This window comes from Strigops habroptila, chromosome 6, assembly GCF_004027225.2.
Source record: "Strigops habroptila isolate Jane chromosome 6, bStrHab1.2.pri, whole genome shotgun sequence".
Lineage (NCBI taxonomy): Eukaryota > Metazoa > Chordata > Aves > Psittaciformes > Psittacidae > Strigops > Strigops habroptila.
In genome coordinates this window covers 74,294,289-74,311,660 of record NC_044282.2, presented here as the reverse complement: position 1 = coordinate 74,311,660, position 17,372 = coordinate 74,294,289, and the positions used below count along the sequence as shown (strand labels likewise).

The 17,372-nt window shown below is 41.4% G+C and overlaps 1 protein-coding gene across 16 annotated transcripts in view; it reads right to left on the bottom strand.

Moving 5' to 3' along the window:
- The window catches only part of CCDC88A (coiled-coil domain containing 88A), an 86,977-nt gene that overhangs the window by 54,164 nt on the left and 15,441 nt on the right, over nucleotides 1–17,372 (bottom strand). For all 16 annotated transcript variants that reach the window (XR_003992085.1, XM_030490977.1, XM_030490985.1 and 13 more), the window contains 3 exons: nucleotides 10,341–10,449; nucleotides 4,722–4,791; nucleotides 104–162 (listed from right to left, as the gene is read on the bottom strand). Coding sequence is in view for 15 of the 16 variants with exons in the window: in XM_030490977.1 (XP_030346837.1) it covers nucleotides 104–162; nucleotides 4,722–4,791; nucleotides 10,341–10,449 (238 nt within the window). In the remaining variant the exon portion in view is untranslated. The remainder of the gene's footprint in view (nucleotides 1–103; nucleotides 163–4,721; nucleotides 4,792–10,340; nucleotides 10,450–17,372) is intronic.

Below are 17,372 nucleotides of genomic sequence, written 5' to 3'. Positions count from 1 at the left end.
ATAGCACCACTAGAGAAAGGAAGGCCCAAGTATTAAAATAGTAAGAAAAGAGATCTATAGCACTTAAACTATTTCATACAGATATAAACATAATTAAACTTACCTGAACTGCACAACCAAGTAAAAGCAGAAGGAGTTTTTTTATTTCTTCTGTACCTGGCTCTAAGAAGAAAACAGAACTATAAGAAAATGGTAGGTGTAAAATAGGAACTTGAGCTTCTTGCCCTAGCCCTCAGAAAACATCAGGTTTTCTCATAATTTTCATGTAATTTATGTTAACCTAGTTTAGAAAGCAAAAAGATGAAAAAAACCTCATTTTCCCAGCTTTCAGCTTAGTCCTTTTTGCCATTTAACTGCCAACTTTCAGTGTTAACAAACAGCTTAACATCCATAATAGTTTTAAGTGGAAAAAACCCAGCATTTCAGCCCTTTGTAAAGCAAAACTTGTGAGTGACATTTTCAGAAGTGCTCTGGAGACCTACAATCAAGTTTTCAACTACAATCCCAGATATCTCAAGATAGTTATAAGAAGTGCTTAAATTATCTGACACCCCCAGGCTGTAAGAGTTAGGTGATGAGTTCATTTAAATTATTTTATAAAGCTGTATTAGATATTCATCTGCACATCTAAAAATCAAAATGTATTTCCACATCTGGCTCTAAGCATCTTAATCTCCTAAAGAAGCTTTAACTTAAAGAACTCTGTTTACAGATTAGTAAAGATGTTTCTTACTTTTTACATTTGAAATGTCCTCATCTTGCTACTGAATCAATGCTGTATCTAGAATGTAAATGCCATAAAGCAACCAATTTAAGGATCGCAAAACAGCTTGCGCTAGTTGGAATTAAGTTCTATATGGTCATATTTTGCTTTACTGGAACAGAAAACGCTATTCATAGGGCTATCTAGGAATAAAAAAATCCTAACAGGATCCTTTCTCCAATATACTCTGGATTTCAGCCAGTAGTTTACCTCATTGTTAGCTAACCAGACAAAAGCTATGCTCTCAAATATAATAAAGCTGGGTCTGGCTAGAAACCTGACTTTTATTCTGCAAAACTCTGTGACACAGCTGGTATAACCACTACTGATACCAAGAGTCACACTCAGTCCAAATACCAAACAGTGAATGTCTAGCATATACTAAAGTACGCACAGTCGTTCTAGAACCTGATCTAAGTTACTGAAGTCTCTTTTTTTAAAGGACTCTGTAATCACAGATGATCTTCAATGATCACAAGGGGTAATGGTTGGACTTGATGATCTTAAAGGTCTTTTCCAACCTAGCTGATTTTATGATTCTATGATGATTTATAAGCATCTAAAAGAAACTCATCAGAACCTTCTTTCCGAAATGGCAGCTTGCACTCTTCTTCATTGGGCAACTAAGGCTATTTTGGATGAACCTCCGCTTCAGATAGACATAACTATTCACTTACAAGCAAACTGTCCTTTGATCTGACCCACTACAGTATTTTGTAAGTGAATTAAAGATAAAATCCTTCTCAAAAAGTTACAGATATGAGGTAACCTTGATCAAAAAAGGAAATTAAAAAGAAATCAAGAAAAAAACTAAAAGGATATAGAACTCAATGTTTTTTACTAGCTTTAAATGAAGAGTCAAGCCTGCTGCCATAAAGCAGAGATGAAAGACAAATGCTAAGCTTCTCCACCTTCCTTACGGCTCCAGTCCTCTGTGCATTATAATATTCAGTATATTTCAAGACTGACTCAACCTGCTTCTTTTAGAGGGAGGTGTGTATAATCCTAATGAACATGGAACGTTTTTCAAAAGAGGTTGGTCAAGTACATAGGTTACAAAGAACATGAACTCAAATGGGAGATTTTAATAATTTATACAGACTTCTTGTATCCCAAAGACTCTAGTTGGGAAGTCTTTTGCACAGGAATAGAAATATCAAGGAACATGTTGCATCAGAAGCTCACTACTTCAGCTAAAGAAGGGGAATTCCAGCTGGCTGCCTGTCATGATCAATAAAGGTTAACCAGAATATTGCATTCCACCATCTCGCATCCTACACTCATTTATCCTAATAAATTCATCATTTTTCTTTCCTCTTTTTAAAGCAATCCCTGAACTCCTCTTTGGACACTCACACGCTGCTTCAGCATCTCTTGACCAGCTTTTAAAAGCCTACTTGAATTGTTTCCATGTCTCTCCTCATATTCCCTGATGGAACATGGCAAAATACTGAACAACCTCAGCTTCCCACTGTTACCAAGCATCTTGTATGTTTTTCTTCCTTTTTTTTCCATCACAAATACAGAAATAGATCATTCTCTTCCACACCTTCCAACTTGCTACTTGAACTTTGTCCCTACCCTATCCTATCCTGCTTTGATCTTCCCTGCACTCACTCTTATCCCTGACTTCCATCCCCTCTGTAGCCTTCCATCCTCCTCGGGCTTGCTCCCTCAGAAACACGAACCTGTTTTAATCTTTCCTCTTCCCCCATTAAAGAACATTCACCTTGTTATCTCCTTTCTCCTTTTCCTCTGTAATTTAACTTCACATTTACAGTCACAGGCTGTAGCTCTTCTCCTCCAGTTCTCTCCTCCAACTGGCTTCCTGCCAATTAGCTCCACAGAAATGTTTCTTGATCAAGTCTCTAATGACCTCTTTTTTACCAGAGCTCAAATCCAGCATTCTTGCTGCATTTTCCCTAATTAGCCAACTGCCTCTGATACAGTCAAACACGTTTCTCTTCCCGAGATCTCACCTGCCCTGGCCTTCTGCAATTTGTCATCCTCTGGTATTTCTCTAATAATCATTCCTGAAGTGCAAATGGGGAAAACTGGGAGACATTCCTGTGAAAAATCACAGCTACAGCCTAAGCTTTAGTGGACCAAATCCAAATCATTATCAGAGAATTGACTTTTACTATGGGGACTCGCCGTGGTGCAATCACACTTACACAGCAAGTCTCCGAAAAGGTCACTGAGGTTTGATTTCGCTCCTTCTGCCCACCAAAGGAAAAAGCTTTAAAATCTCTGTAGGGATGAGGCCCTCTTCAAGCTGACACAGCAAGAGCAGGCCTAAGTTTCAAAGGGGAAAGGTTCTGGATGGAACCCAAGAGAATAGGTCTATCTTCTGACTCAAATCAAACTCCGTGATGAACTCAGGCAGGAATCTGAAATGTCTTCAAGAATATTGTGTGTTCTTAATATTTCTAATATGCTACAGTAAAGTCTGTATTTTCTCACAAATCCAGTAACATCCCCACAGGAGAGCAGTGCATACACCAGCAGAGGTTCCAGTTGCCAAACCACAAAAGCTGCATAGATTTAGCTGAGGTCCCCAAACAGGAAGAAGCCTCTGTTTTAATGACTAAAGCATAGATTTTTATGTATACAACTGAATACTACATCAGCTCTGTGGGATTTTGTAGCGCATTTTAAATAAGACTTCATCTTATACTACACAATATTGTTAAGACATGTTTTGTTTCAGTATCCTGAAGAGACTAAAAAATGTCACTACAAAAACAATACTATGACCTGGGGGTTTTTAAATCTGTTTTTCCACTAAATCTGGCAAATCTATGGAGGCTTTCGAAAACCTTAAGAAAGTCTGGAATCAAAATATAAAAGCAAGATGCATTCTATTCTTTTGGAAGAGACCACATTCACACTTCTGGGTGCATATGACAGATTACAGCATCTACACATATAGAAACTTAAAAGGCTGTGACCTCTGAAGCAAAAGCAGCAATATTCAAAAGCAGCAAGTAAAAATCAAAAAACTTAAATCAGGATACCTACATAAATGGCATATATGCAGATGGGATATGGAAAGTATCAACGTTATGAACCCTGGAATTGAAAAGTGAGGTAACACAGATGGGGCTTCTTGCTCATGAGAAGAATCTTGTCTCACATACACAGAAGCATGGCATAGAAGACATCTTAAATGAATAAAAACAGCCAGGGGAAGCTACACAGCCTGTTAGAGTAGTTCCTAACCTCTCTGCTGAGGTGCTAGAACATCAGAAGGAGAACACCTGGGACACATTAGACCCAAGTAAATAAATTCTGCCCAATCCATAGTGGCTCCATGCAGGCCAGGTGTGTCTGCTCCGTGCTTCTGGAATTGAGAGCATGGTGCAGAGATTCCCAAGTGGCTGTGGATAGTCAGCTGGGTCCATACAGGCTAATTTTCTTGGTCTGAAAATTGCAACTCTCAGAGCTGGAAGCAGAGAAGGTGGGAGCATGGAGAAGACAGTGTCAGTTCAGGGGAGAAAGCAAGAAGGTCATTGCAATATTTTTCAGGTAACGATGCAAGAGAAGCAGGAGAGTTTTGGGGAAGGAAAAACAAGGATTAGGACTTGGATCAAGTGAGATGCACTGAACTGCCTCTATTCTCAGGGGTGGCTCAGGTAAAGAAAGTTGAAAGTGTAGTAACTAGGAATACATGAAACTTATACTTTGTTGGATCAGTGGCTCACTGGTTGCTTGGGAATGCACTTCCTTTCAGTAAAAATCCTAATGACAGCCAGTGCTGAGGTTTGGACAGAGCACATTATTGTAAAGTGTGGACCTTGGTGTGAACAAAGAAAATGTTACTCATCATTATTAAACCCCTTATTTGCTAGACGTATTTACACAATCTTCTGTTGAAAGGCTCAAACCTACATGAATGCTATTTCCAGTGAAATACTATAGATATGTGAATTTTCATCTTAGTTAAAAATAAACTTACCAGAAAAAGGATTCTTGCCAATTATTAATACATTTGGCAAAGACATCATAATCAACTGCTGCAAATTCTCCTACAAAAGTTAATTACAATATTATTTTAATCATATGTATTGAATAAAAGCAAACATCAAATACTAACCACCACTGAAGAGAAATTAGTATTACATTAAGTAGTTTAAAATGTTTCAGGTCTTAATACATACATGTTCAATACTTAATTATTTGGACTCTAATTCAAAAGAAAAACAAACAACCAAATTTATAACTATGAATTACTTCTACAAAAGCCTTGTTTTACTGGTTTGCAAGATCATTTCAACATAGTAAAACCCTCTCATGGCAATGAGCTGCCTTACGAATCTTGAGTCAACTAGATCTTGTGGCTCAGAAGGCAGCAAAACCCCTTAAATTATTAGTGATCATGTTTCTCTTCCTGGTTCTTTGATAAAATGTTTATTTTATTGACTCTAAGTTGCATTTACAGTACAAAAGATTGATTTCTTCTATATCATGGCCATAATCTCAGTGGCCTTGCCAACACGTGGATGTGAAAATCAGAGGTTTTGCTGCAGTTATGCTGGGAAAATCCTGAGTATAAAGGTACAAACCCCTATTTGCATGATCAGGCAGAGTTTAGTTTGCTCACACACACTCGAGCAGCAGCTTTGCCCACCTATTCCATAGACTGCATCAATGGATAGTCCCTGTCAGCCAGTAGTGGCTGCAACCAGGTCAAATCCCCAGTCTAGACAGAGCCCAATTCTTCTGAAGCAGAAGTCCTCCTCCTGTTCCCAGATGTTTATTCACAGCAGATGCCATCCCATCAGCAGCTTTTTGTTTTTCCACAGCGACAGACTCATTAATACATAAAATGTTCATATTCATAAGCAACATATTCCAGAACCACCCCTTTTTTACATCCAAAAAGCACAAATTGTCATATTGTAAACTAAAAATCTAACCTAAAAGTCAACTTATTTTATGTCAAATTTGAAAAATGTCAATATTTCCTGAAAAACCTCTGTAGAAATTATCACCTATAATATCACCTATACCTGTATATGAGTAAGTATAGCACATAAAAAATCATATCTGAATTAATACTGGACTGAAAAATACATACTCTGATTGCACACAGCCAAGACATTATTAGGAGGAAGAAAATAGCTTTGACCTACTCAAACATCTTGAATTTGAACCATTAGTTTTGTATCCTGAGATCTTGATAAAGACAATTTTCAAACAAAAAAAATAGATCTGAAGTGCCCCACAGGAAGTTTTAAATCAATAAAGAACAGGTAAAATATAAGGAATTCAATGAGTATTTATAGATCCTACAAAACAAAATGACATATGTTAAGAAGTGGGGGCTTGGTGGCTTTTTTGTTTTGTTGTAATAGCTCAAATAATTCCATGATGGTTCTTATTATATATTATTATAAAGCTTTTCTTATTGTGAAGCACAGTACAAGCAGGGATAACCAAAAAATGTATCTTCTAAAGACTAATGCCATTATCACCTCTTCTTACAACACCTTTACCCTGCTTCGAAGATGTCTACCACCTCTTCTGTCACACGGTGTTAACTTCATCAGCAAGCTTGCTGCAACTGCTCTCAATTTGTGTTTATTCAATTAAAAACCCGCAGTTGGAACCTGTGTGTCCCAAAATTCACATATTTCACTGTTGTTTAACCCGTAAAAATAAACTAAACTTATTTACAACCTATTTATAAACTAAACCTATTTACCTGCTTGTACAAACTTTCAGTGTTCATTAGCATTTATTCTAGTAAAGATTTGCACATCATCTGCCAAATGAGGCTGACAGAGCACTCATGGGGCTCACTATTAAACCTCCCAAGCCGAACAAAACTTAGAAGAGGGTCAGTTCTCCTGAATCAGCTGCTGAGAACAATTCCACACACAGATTCAAAAGACTCGTTTGGGACCTAGTAAGATGCTGTAAGCAAGTAAAGCAGCTTCCTTGGTAAAAGGAGATGCAATTCTAATTATAGAGAAGAACAAAGATGACACAGGAATCAAAAACCTTGTATAATCTAACGTAACATTCTAATTTTGAATGTTATATTCCATCAATGCAGGTTTTTGATAAATACATTTAAAACACTAATGGAATAATTTGCTAAACAATGTTTTCCACAGATGTTATAAAAACACATGGAATAAACCAACATGGACAAGCTCACAATAAAAAGTTCACAGAATCATAGAATAGTTTGGGTTGGAGGGACCTTCAAAGCTCATCTAATCCAACCCCCCTGCAATGAGCAGGGACATCTTCAACTAGATCAGGTTGCCCAGAACCACATCCAGCCTGGCCTTGAATGTCTCCAGGGATGTGGCATCCACCACCTCTCTGGGCATCCTGTGCCAGTGTTTCACCACCAGTTTCACCACTGTAAGGATTTTCTTCCTCACATCCAGCCTGAATCTCCCTCTTTTAGTTTAAAACCATCACCCCTCATCCTATTGCAACAGGCCCAGCTAAAAGGTCCCTCCTCACCCTTCATATAGTCCTCTTTTAAGTACTGAAAGGCCACAATAAGGTCTCTCTGGAGATTTAGCAGTTAATATAACACAATGCTAAAAATTAAAAGTTCCTTTACAATTGTTATCTTATTCCTACTGTAATATTCCAGACATTATTTAATTTTGTACCTCAGTACAGTGATTATTTCCATGTTCCACTACTCTCAGATTTCAGGCATCCCAATGAGAACATACACCAAGCATGATGCCTGTACAGTTTTCTGAAGCCCTCAGGCGTGAGGGCTCGTGCCCCTGCTCTGCCAAGGTGTACCCCAGGTTAGGAGAGGCCTCTCACAGACTGACTCCAAGGCACCCATCAAGCACTATCTTTTCTGCCTTGGCTAATTTTACTGGTGACAGGAACTAAACGGACCCCTTCTTGAAACCAAGTGTGCTATGCTACCCTGCTAACCCATGCACAGGCTGTAGGCAAACACCTCATGTGCTGGACTGCGCTATGCTTGAGAGGAAACAAAGCCTACAGTCCATCCTTCAACACTGCTCTCCAAACCCAATGAACTACCTCAACGTGTAAAGCTCCCTGTACGCACATGGGCATATCTGAGTGAACATCAACACATGGAAAAAGCAATTCTAGCTTTGAACAAGTGTTCCAGTTTGGCTACTGAATGTCTTTACTCATAACCAAATGCCAGACCTGCAATGCTTGCAAGTTGTACTACCTGGTGAGACTGGCACCTTACAAGCCTCAGAGAAGGGGAGGAAAAGAGGGAAAAAGTATATGCAGTTCCATATAGCTTACACTTACACAGGACAAACTTGAACCACTAAAGGCATGGTGCCTGATTTTAGAATCATAGAATAGTTAGGGTTGGAAAGGACCTTAAGATCATCTAGTTCCAAACCCCTGCCATGCACAGGGACACCTCGCACTCAACCATGTCACCCAAGACTCTGTCCAACCTGGCCTTGACCACTGCCAGGGATGGAGCATTCACGACTTCCTTGGGCAACCCATTCCAGTGCCTCACCACCCTCACAGTAAAGAACTTCTTCCTTATGTCTAATCTAAACTTCCCCTGTTTAAGTTTGAACCCATCACCCCTTGTCCTACCACTCCAGTCCCTGATGCAGAGTCCCTCTCCAGCAACCTTGTAGCCCCCTTCAGACACTGGAAGCTGCTCTGAGGTCTCCACGCAGCTTCTCTTCTCCAGGCTGAACAGCCCCAACTCTCTCAGCCTGTCTCCACACGGGAGGTGCTGCAGCCCCTGATCATCCTCGTGGCCTCCTCTGGACTCGCTCCAACAGCTCCATGTCCTTTTTATGTTGAGGACACCAGCACTGCACACAGTGCTGCAAGCGAGGTCTCACAAGAGCAGAGTAGAGGGGCAGGATCACCTCCTTTGACCTGCTGGCACAATTTTGATGCAACCCAGGATACGGCTCGTTTCTGGGCTCAAGCACACACCGAAGCCGGCTCATGTTGAGCTTCTCGTCAACCAACACCCTCAAGTCCTTCTCTGCAGGGCTGCTCTGAATCTCTTCCCCGCCCAACCCGTAGCAGTGCCTGGGATTGCCCCGACCCAGGTGTAGGACCTTTGCTGAGTAAGAATACTCTTTTATTTTAAAAAAGCTACAATAAGAATGTGTCTAACATGAAGGTTTGGAGCAACGTGCACAATCCTGAGTCATTCCAAGACAAGCTACCTAAATGCAAGCAATTCTGCTTGATACCATTGCTGATACTATAAAGCCAAAGCAGCACAGGGAACGCTTTGTATTCAAATAAAGATCAATCCTGCCATTGTTTGACCAGTTGTGAAACACTAATGCCCAGTTGAAAATAACTACCATCAGGAAATAGAGAAGCATATGGGTCTTAGCAGCAGCACTTAACATCCACATGTAGTAGCTGCCAAGTAAAGAACAATGTGAAGTATGCATATGTGTAAAGTGTGAGCTAGAAAGATGTACAGTGGTTGACCACTGCAGGAAGTGACAGCTGGGAATTGTCAGTGTGCTTTGGAGTTTCTGAAAACATACTAAGTGTGTACACATGAGGCAAAGCATACATCAGTGCAGGCTCTGCCATGATGCACTGTCAGAGGCAGATCAAAGATTTTCTCCCAGATGTGGACTCTCGTGACAGAAAGGAGCAGGGAAGTGCGGAAGGGCACTAAAGACACACTATAAGGTTCAATGGCGATATCTGCAGTGTCCTCCTACCTTATAACAGTCTTCCAATACCTAAAGGGGCTACAAGAAACCTGGAGAGGGGCTTTGGACAAGGACCTGTAGGGACAGGACAAGGGGAATGGCTTTAACCTGCCAGAGGGGAGATTGAGATGAGCTCTGAGGCAGAAGCTCTTCCCTGTGAGGGTGCTGAGGCGCTGGCACAGACTTTTCCCAGAGAAGCTGTGGCTGCCCCATCCCTGGCAGTGTTCAAGGCCAGGTTGGACACAGGGGCTTGGAGCAACCTGCTCTAGTGGAAGGTGTCCCTGCCCGTGGCAGGGGGTTGGAACTGGATGAGCTTTAAGGTCCCTTCCAACCCAAACCATTCTATGATTCTACTCCAGTGTACACCACTCTCTCCAGGCTAGAAAACACGGTACCAGCTCTTACCTATTACACAAAACACACAAAAATTCAATGCCTATTTCACAGCTCTAAACGAGACCATCACTGCATTGACTATGAATTCCCATTTGATCATTATCACCTCTCTGATTTTTTCCTCCTCAATTTTAAAACCAATAAATTTCATCACATTTTTCTTACAAAGATTCCACACACGCAGTAATTTCTCTCATATGGACAAAACTTGCTTCAACTCAAAAATACCAATCAATACTGCTTAATGTACTATGTGAGTATTCAGACATGCAGAATATCTATTATACAAACACATCATCACTCACATTCAAGTGTTTCCAGACTACTACTATAGCTGTAAATTAAGCATGATAAAAAATGTGACCAGATTTATAAACCACCCATGAAGTATCTCAAAATATTAATCTTATTTTTGTTATCCTTAATGGCATAACTATAAAAGAATACACAGAAACAATGCCAGGCAAAGCACAGTACAAGAAACAACTACTGACCTGATAGTAAGTTTTTATTTGTTTCACCAAAATAGACAGATTTTGAATCCTTAGTGATGCATCGTTGTTTACTTTTTTGTTTATCCTCTGATTAGCAGACTTTGGATTACTGGAAAAAGAAAGAAAAGAATAAATTAAACACACTGAACATTAATTTCTAAAGCTCCCTCTATAAAACAGATGATACAGTTAATGTGCCAGCATAACAGCTTCTTGTCTTGGTCACCATGCTGCTTTTTCTTCCCCTCCACAAGTAAAGAAGGAGTTGTGGAAGTGATTGCCAAAGACAGAAAGCAACAACTTAATAACTTGAAACATGTGTCTCTGATAGAGCTACTCAGCTTAGCACCCTTTTTGACTATTAACGGACTATGTACTTGGGAGCACCCATCACAATTACAGGAGAAGGAATATGACAAGAAAGTTTTGTGGCTCTGCACTCCTCCCCGACAGAATACAGAAAGCAGAACACAGCTGTAATGTAAATATCCTGGCACACACACTGCAGGCATCAGGAATCATTCTCACTGATGCAGACAATTACCAATAACAGAATTCAGACTGGCTACATTATCGAATGTCTATATACTGGAAAGCTGTATGCTGCTATTTAACTGTCATGAGGCACAAAACCAGAATGTAACTTTTAGAACAATGAGCAATATGAAATCCATCATGCCAGCACACACTAAATTATCTTACAGTTAGTTGCAGCTCACTGAAATCTGTCAACAAAGGCATTATTAATTGGAGTTATTGTCACGTATTCTCACATACTACCAGATTTTTTCTTGGTTTATCTTGGCTTCAGAGAGGAAATCAATCCTTTTTTCCTTCACAAAGCAGAAAGGATCTGAGGAAACGCAGATGAGTCACCCTTTTTCAATACCTCGTAACATACCAAGTTATTAGTCACATACAAGACAGGGTGACAACCATTCACTGTGATTTTTCAGGGAAAACAATGCAGAATCAGTGCAGCTCCCCCACAACACCCTGTACAGAACTCATAAGTTATGGCTGGTGTGAAGCATCTTAACTTATACAAAGACACTTAATACAGATGCACAACACAACTTTGGATATTTAATGATATTATGGTATTGTTTAATGACATTACTGTCAGATAAGCGTGCAGCTGGCTGGAACACTGCACTCAAACTACTAACTTCTCACTGTCACACTGGAGGTTCCTGCAAGGGTGGGGGTTTGCTGGGTCTGCTTTTAGTCAACACTGTCATTAATGATTTAGACAATGGACTACAGGACACTCTTACCAGAACTGCCACTGGCAAAAAGGGGGAGGAATAAAATACCAAACCAACAAACACAAAAACTTCAAAGAACATTATGGCAGTTGAGAATGACCTCGATAAAGTGCAAAAGTGGTGTGACAGCAGAATAGTAGAATTCAGTAACAACACGTACAGGAAAAAGATTATAGTCGGGAATCAAATGCAGAAAAAAGGAGTAACTTGCTGTAATACCTAGATGACCTGAATGTTATAGTGGACACAACCAAATACCAAGGGAAAAGAAATTACACTGCCAAAAACCTCCTCATTCTTCAATTTTTTAGCACAAGTGTTGTCTAAAGAGAGGTACCTTAAGAGGGCCTACAAGAAACCTGGACAGGGGCTTTGGACAAGAGCCTGTAGGGACAGAACAAGGGGGAAGGGCTTTAACCTGCCAGAGGGGAGATTGAGATGAGCTCTGAGGCAGAAGTTCTTCCCTGTGAGGGTGCTGAGGCACTGGCACAGACTTTTCCCAGAGAAGCTGTGGCTGCCCCATCCCTGGCAGTGTTCAAGGCCAGGTTGGACACAGGGGCTTGGAGCAACCTGCTCTAGTGGAAGGTGTCCCTGCCCATGGCAGGGGGTTGGAACTGGAGGAGCTTTAAGGTCCCTTCCAACCCAAACCAGTCTGATTCTATGCATGGTCAGATGATGTTTCAGTTACTAGAGTCACGCTCCAGCAAAGGTCTGCATTTGTACCTCTTCCACAGGTGAATCACCTGGGTTCTAAGCAGCGTGCAAAGGCTCATCACAGCCTTCCCCCAGTCACCTGGGCGTACTGTACTGCCAGGTGACACACGGCTACATCTTCCCCTGGGGAGCAGGGTCTGCTTATTGAACAGCACATACAGAACACAGTGTACTTATTCCCACAGAGTTCCTCAGAGAGAGACTGAATGGAGCAGGTTACAGGTCAGCACGAGTTGTCTTGGCAGAACACCCAGAACCTCCAACCTGAACACCAGACGCTGCTGGTGCACACAAGCTGACGGCTGTTCACAGGACATCAGAGAAAAATATGCATCCTACAGAACATATATATTTTATCTGAAGAAACTACATGTAAGCAGTCTACAAGATCACTGGTATACACGTGATTCATACGCTTCTTTACAGATACTTGATTCAACAGCAATGTGTACAGGTAAAGAACCAGCACCCCAAACTGAGCTATTCCCTCTACTCCACTGAACTTAGTAGCATCATGACTTATTTTGATGCAATTTATCACTTTGATTGGTGGTTTCACATGCTTATCGTACCAGTGTCACTACAGACAAAATTTACATATTTAAGTTACCTACACAAACTTCAATTTGCCTTTTACAGCTTTCTTTGGTTATAGAATATTACACTTTTTAGAGAGAGATTCATCTCTTCAGTTTACTGCTATCAGAACTTCCTGGTTTGTACGCATGAACAGAAACGCTGCAGAAAAAGTATTGTTGGAAAGGAAGTCAGATCATACATAAAATGCACCTCCAACAGAGTCATTTTTAAAAGCAAAGCAGTAAGCTTAGCATCTTTTTTCCTCATATTTACAAATACAAATCTAGGAAAACCAGGACATGGATTCTTACATGGGTAATTGCCTCATTCCTAATGTTCATCACCACATTCCTAAAAATACCATAAACAATTAAAGTACATTTTAGGATACATTAGCCCAAACTATGTGACTAAGATGTCACCTTGGATTTATTAACTCGGCCAACCTGTAGCTGCAAACAGAACTAAATGGCTAACAACGATTATGCTTTGGAGATGAGTAGAACTGAACTCCTTTCCAAACTGAATTCATTCAAATTGGTCAAAATCAGAAGAGAAAATCCAGGATAAATCTTGCTGCCCTGCTGGCATAGAGAGATCAGCTGAAGTCTCCTACTTCTACGTTCATATCTCCAAATGACCGATTTGGGCCCTTAATCTTCATCTTTAATCTTAATGACTATCAGATTATCTCCAGGCTTTTTCATCATCTTCAGCAGCATTTCCACAGCCATGCATTTCAGATGGCTCTCCCTTTACAGCACTTACAACAGAGGGCACTGGAGTTTCCTGGATATTGTAATAGCTCTTATTTTAATATCAACACAAAAATTAGCATGCAACCACAAGAATTCAAAACACAAATGTCATAAAAGCTCAGGCTTTCCACTTCCTCATTTCAAAAGCTTTACCAGAAAATTCAGATTTTGCAAGAACAAAAACTTTAGCGTTTGCATAGCACTATGTCTTCATGATGGTATGTAAACATACCACTGTGTTGGGCCACAACATCCCCATGCAACACTTCAGGCTTGGGGCAGAGTGGCTGGAAAGCGCTCATGGAACAGGAGGTGGGGGTGATGACTAACGGAGCTGAACATGAGCAGCTTGTGCCCAGGCAGCCAAGAAGCCACCGGCATCCTGGCCTATATCAGCACCAGTGTGGCAGCAGGGCCAGGGCAGGGATTGTCCCCCTGTGCTGGGCACTGCTGAGGCTGCACCTCAAATCCTGTGTCAGTTCTGGGCCCCTCACTGCAAGAGAGACATTGCGGTGCTGGAGCGGGGCCAGAGAAGGGCACCGGAGCCGGTGCAGGGCCTGGAGCACAAGTGTGATGAGGAACAGCTGAGGGACCTGGGGGGTTTAGTCTGGAGAAGAGAAGGCTCAGGGGGGACCTTATCACTCTCTGCAACTGCCTGACAGGAGGATGGAGCCAGGAGGGGGCTGGTCTCTGCTCCCAAGGAACAAGGGATGGGACAAGAGGAAACGGCCTCAAGCTGCCCCAGGGCAGGTTTAGATGGAGATGAGGAACAATTCCTTCCCCAGAGGGTGCTCAGGCATTGGAACAGGCTGCCCAGGGCAGTGCTGGAGTCACCAGCCCTGCAAGTGTTCACACACCGTGTAGCCGAGGCCTCAGTGCCATGGGTTAGTGGTGGCCTTGGCAGTGCTGGGGAACAGTTGGACTTCATGATCTTAAAGGTCTTTTCCAACCTGGTTGATTCTGTGATTCTATAAACCTTTACACATTTTTGATACAAACTGTTAATATCCCAGTAGTACAAATGGGAAATCAACACAGAAACAAATTCCTGAAGCATGCCTAGGATATCGGTGTGGAAGAGTTAAAAAATGGGCAATTAGAGCCCAAGATTCCTCCTGACACAAATTCTTAGTTCCACACTTTTGCCACCACTGCCATCCTCATGTTCTTGTGAGAGACTGAACTGCAATCGGACTCCACCATCCACTGTCTCAAAGATTGGTACGAGAAGTTGAGATGGGATTCCACCATCCATTGTCTGAGAGATGGGTGGGAGGAGTTAAGATCCCAATGTCCATTACCTGAGCGAAGGGTGTGGGGAACTGAAATGGGACTGCACTGTCCATTGCCTGAGAGATGGGTGGGAGGAGCTGAGGTAAGACTCTTCCATCCATTATCTCAAGGTTGGTGTGAGGAATTGCTGCAGACATGTGCAGTTGAAGAGCTGGCTGCAAGGCCAGAGAAACTGGTCCGCCAGGAACGTGCTGTGTGTGACATTAAGAACAGAGGTACTCCCCCCAACTCATAATATAAGTGGGAAAAGGTAATCACTATTGGGACACCCACCTCCGACGACTACTATGGACCCTGGAGGACTGCCACCCCCGGGACACTGCTAGATCCAGGGTGGTCACTATCCTCTCTGCATGAATTCTTGCTTCGTTTCTATCTTTTTCCAACCTGTCCTATCACTATCTCCTTGTTATAATAATCCCTTTTTTATAATAATAGTCTTTTTGTAATAAACCAACTGACCGATTATGGTACTTGACCTCACTTGCATCTTAATTTCACTCTTGGGATCACGAGTAAAATAGGTCTGACACTGGGGTTTCCTCCAGCCAGACCCTGGCAGTTCTGCAGGACAGTATTTCACTACTGGGACTCACATACACCAGACAGAGCACAAGAGCTTTGTGTTCTATTTGATGTTACAAATATAGATCTTTGAAGTCAGGTCAGGAACTGCAGGGTGTCATTATACTTGTACCTGGATGTTGCTCCTGAACACCAGCATTTCCCCCTCACAGTATAAAAGTAAATAATTCACATCTCTCACATGTGAACACTACAGATACAACAGAATCTGGGCACTAACAGAACGCTTTAGTGGACACCTGGCAACAGCACCACTGCAAATCATTCTTATGATTCATCTTCTCCATCTTAATCCTTAGAGAACCAACAGCATATTGATCAATTCTACTGAATTACACTCTGACAAAGATAATCAGAAATTCTGTTGATACCTATCAACTGCTGCTGGAAGTAAAGCAACATTCCTTTATTTCCACCAATTCACCCCGTGTATCCCCCCTTTCTCCATAGATGTATTTTTTCTTATGCTGTGCATACCTTCATCTATCAAGACCAACTCAATGACTGACAAATTCCTTTCACTTTATGGAAATTCCAGGCTTCTTTTTTGATAAAAGTTATACTGTTCTGGGTCAAAATGATTCATTCCTGTATCTCAGAATAGAAAACATTCAACCTTTGTTTTTTCTTTTTGGCATGAATTGCAGGAAGCAGTTTACTGACACTGAATTTTGCTGGGAAAACTTGGGCCACAGATGTGCTCTGGAACTGTATCTTTACCACTTGAAAAATCCCTTGCAGGCCAGTTATATGATCCTATGCTAGTGCAGACTATCACCAAGCAAAATCAGAACGTCAGCCTCAGGACAACCTGGTGCACAGAATGAATTACATTTCTCCAACAGATTACAACAACAGGTCCAACAGAAACCCAGACCTCAGAGTTCCCTTGACATTTCTCAACAGAACTTTAAAACAGATTGTGGTAACAAGAAGTTTAACCCCTTGCTTTTAAGGGCTAATAAAATTAGAGTTACTTAAATATCAGTACTAACAGTACTAACCTCTACCAATCATTTTTAATGCAATTAAACATAGAATCATAGAATGGCTTGGGTTGGAAAGGACCTTAAGATCATCCGGTTCCAACCGCCTGCCATGGACAGGGATGCCTCACACTAGAGCATATCGCCTGAGGCCTTGAATACTGCCAGGGACAGGGCATTTACCACTTCTCTCAGCAACCAGTATCAGGGCCTCACCACCCTCACAGGGAAGAACTTCCTTATATCTAACCTGAACTTCCCTTGTTTCAGTTTGAACCCATTGCCCCTTGTCCTGTTGCTACAGTCCCTGATGAAGAGCCCCTCTCCAGCATCCTTGTAGCTCCCTTCAGACACTGGAAGCTGCTCTGAGGTCTCCACGCAGCTTCTCTTCTCCAGGCTGAACAGCCCCAATGTTCTCAGCCTGTCTCCATACGGGACGTGCTCCAGCCCCTGATCATCCTCATAACAACATAACTCATTACAGCTATTGGGAAGTTTTATTTCCTTGATTTTGTCTTTTTTGGTAAAGACTGTTGTATTGGATCCTTATTCTTCAAATAAGAGGGTAAGTTGTGATTGCCACTCTCACTCAATACATGTTAGCAATGACTAGGGTGATTTTTACTTAGAAAAAAAACTGTTTCTAACTCTTCCTGGAGTGACACCCTGCTCTCAGTATCTTCCTCTGCAAATACCCTTCTTTTACCTCTGTATCATGATAATTTAAATCTTTCCAACCCCATTATGTAATTCAATGATTATACTTTATAAACAGAGTATTAATAGGCTCCCTACTAAAATGACCCACCTGTTAAAACGTAAACACCTAAAATAGAGACCACTTGATAG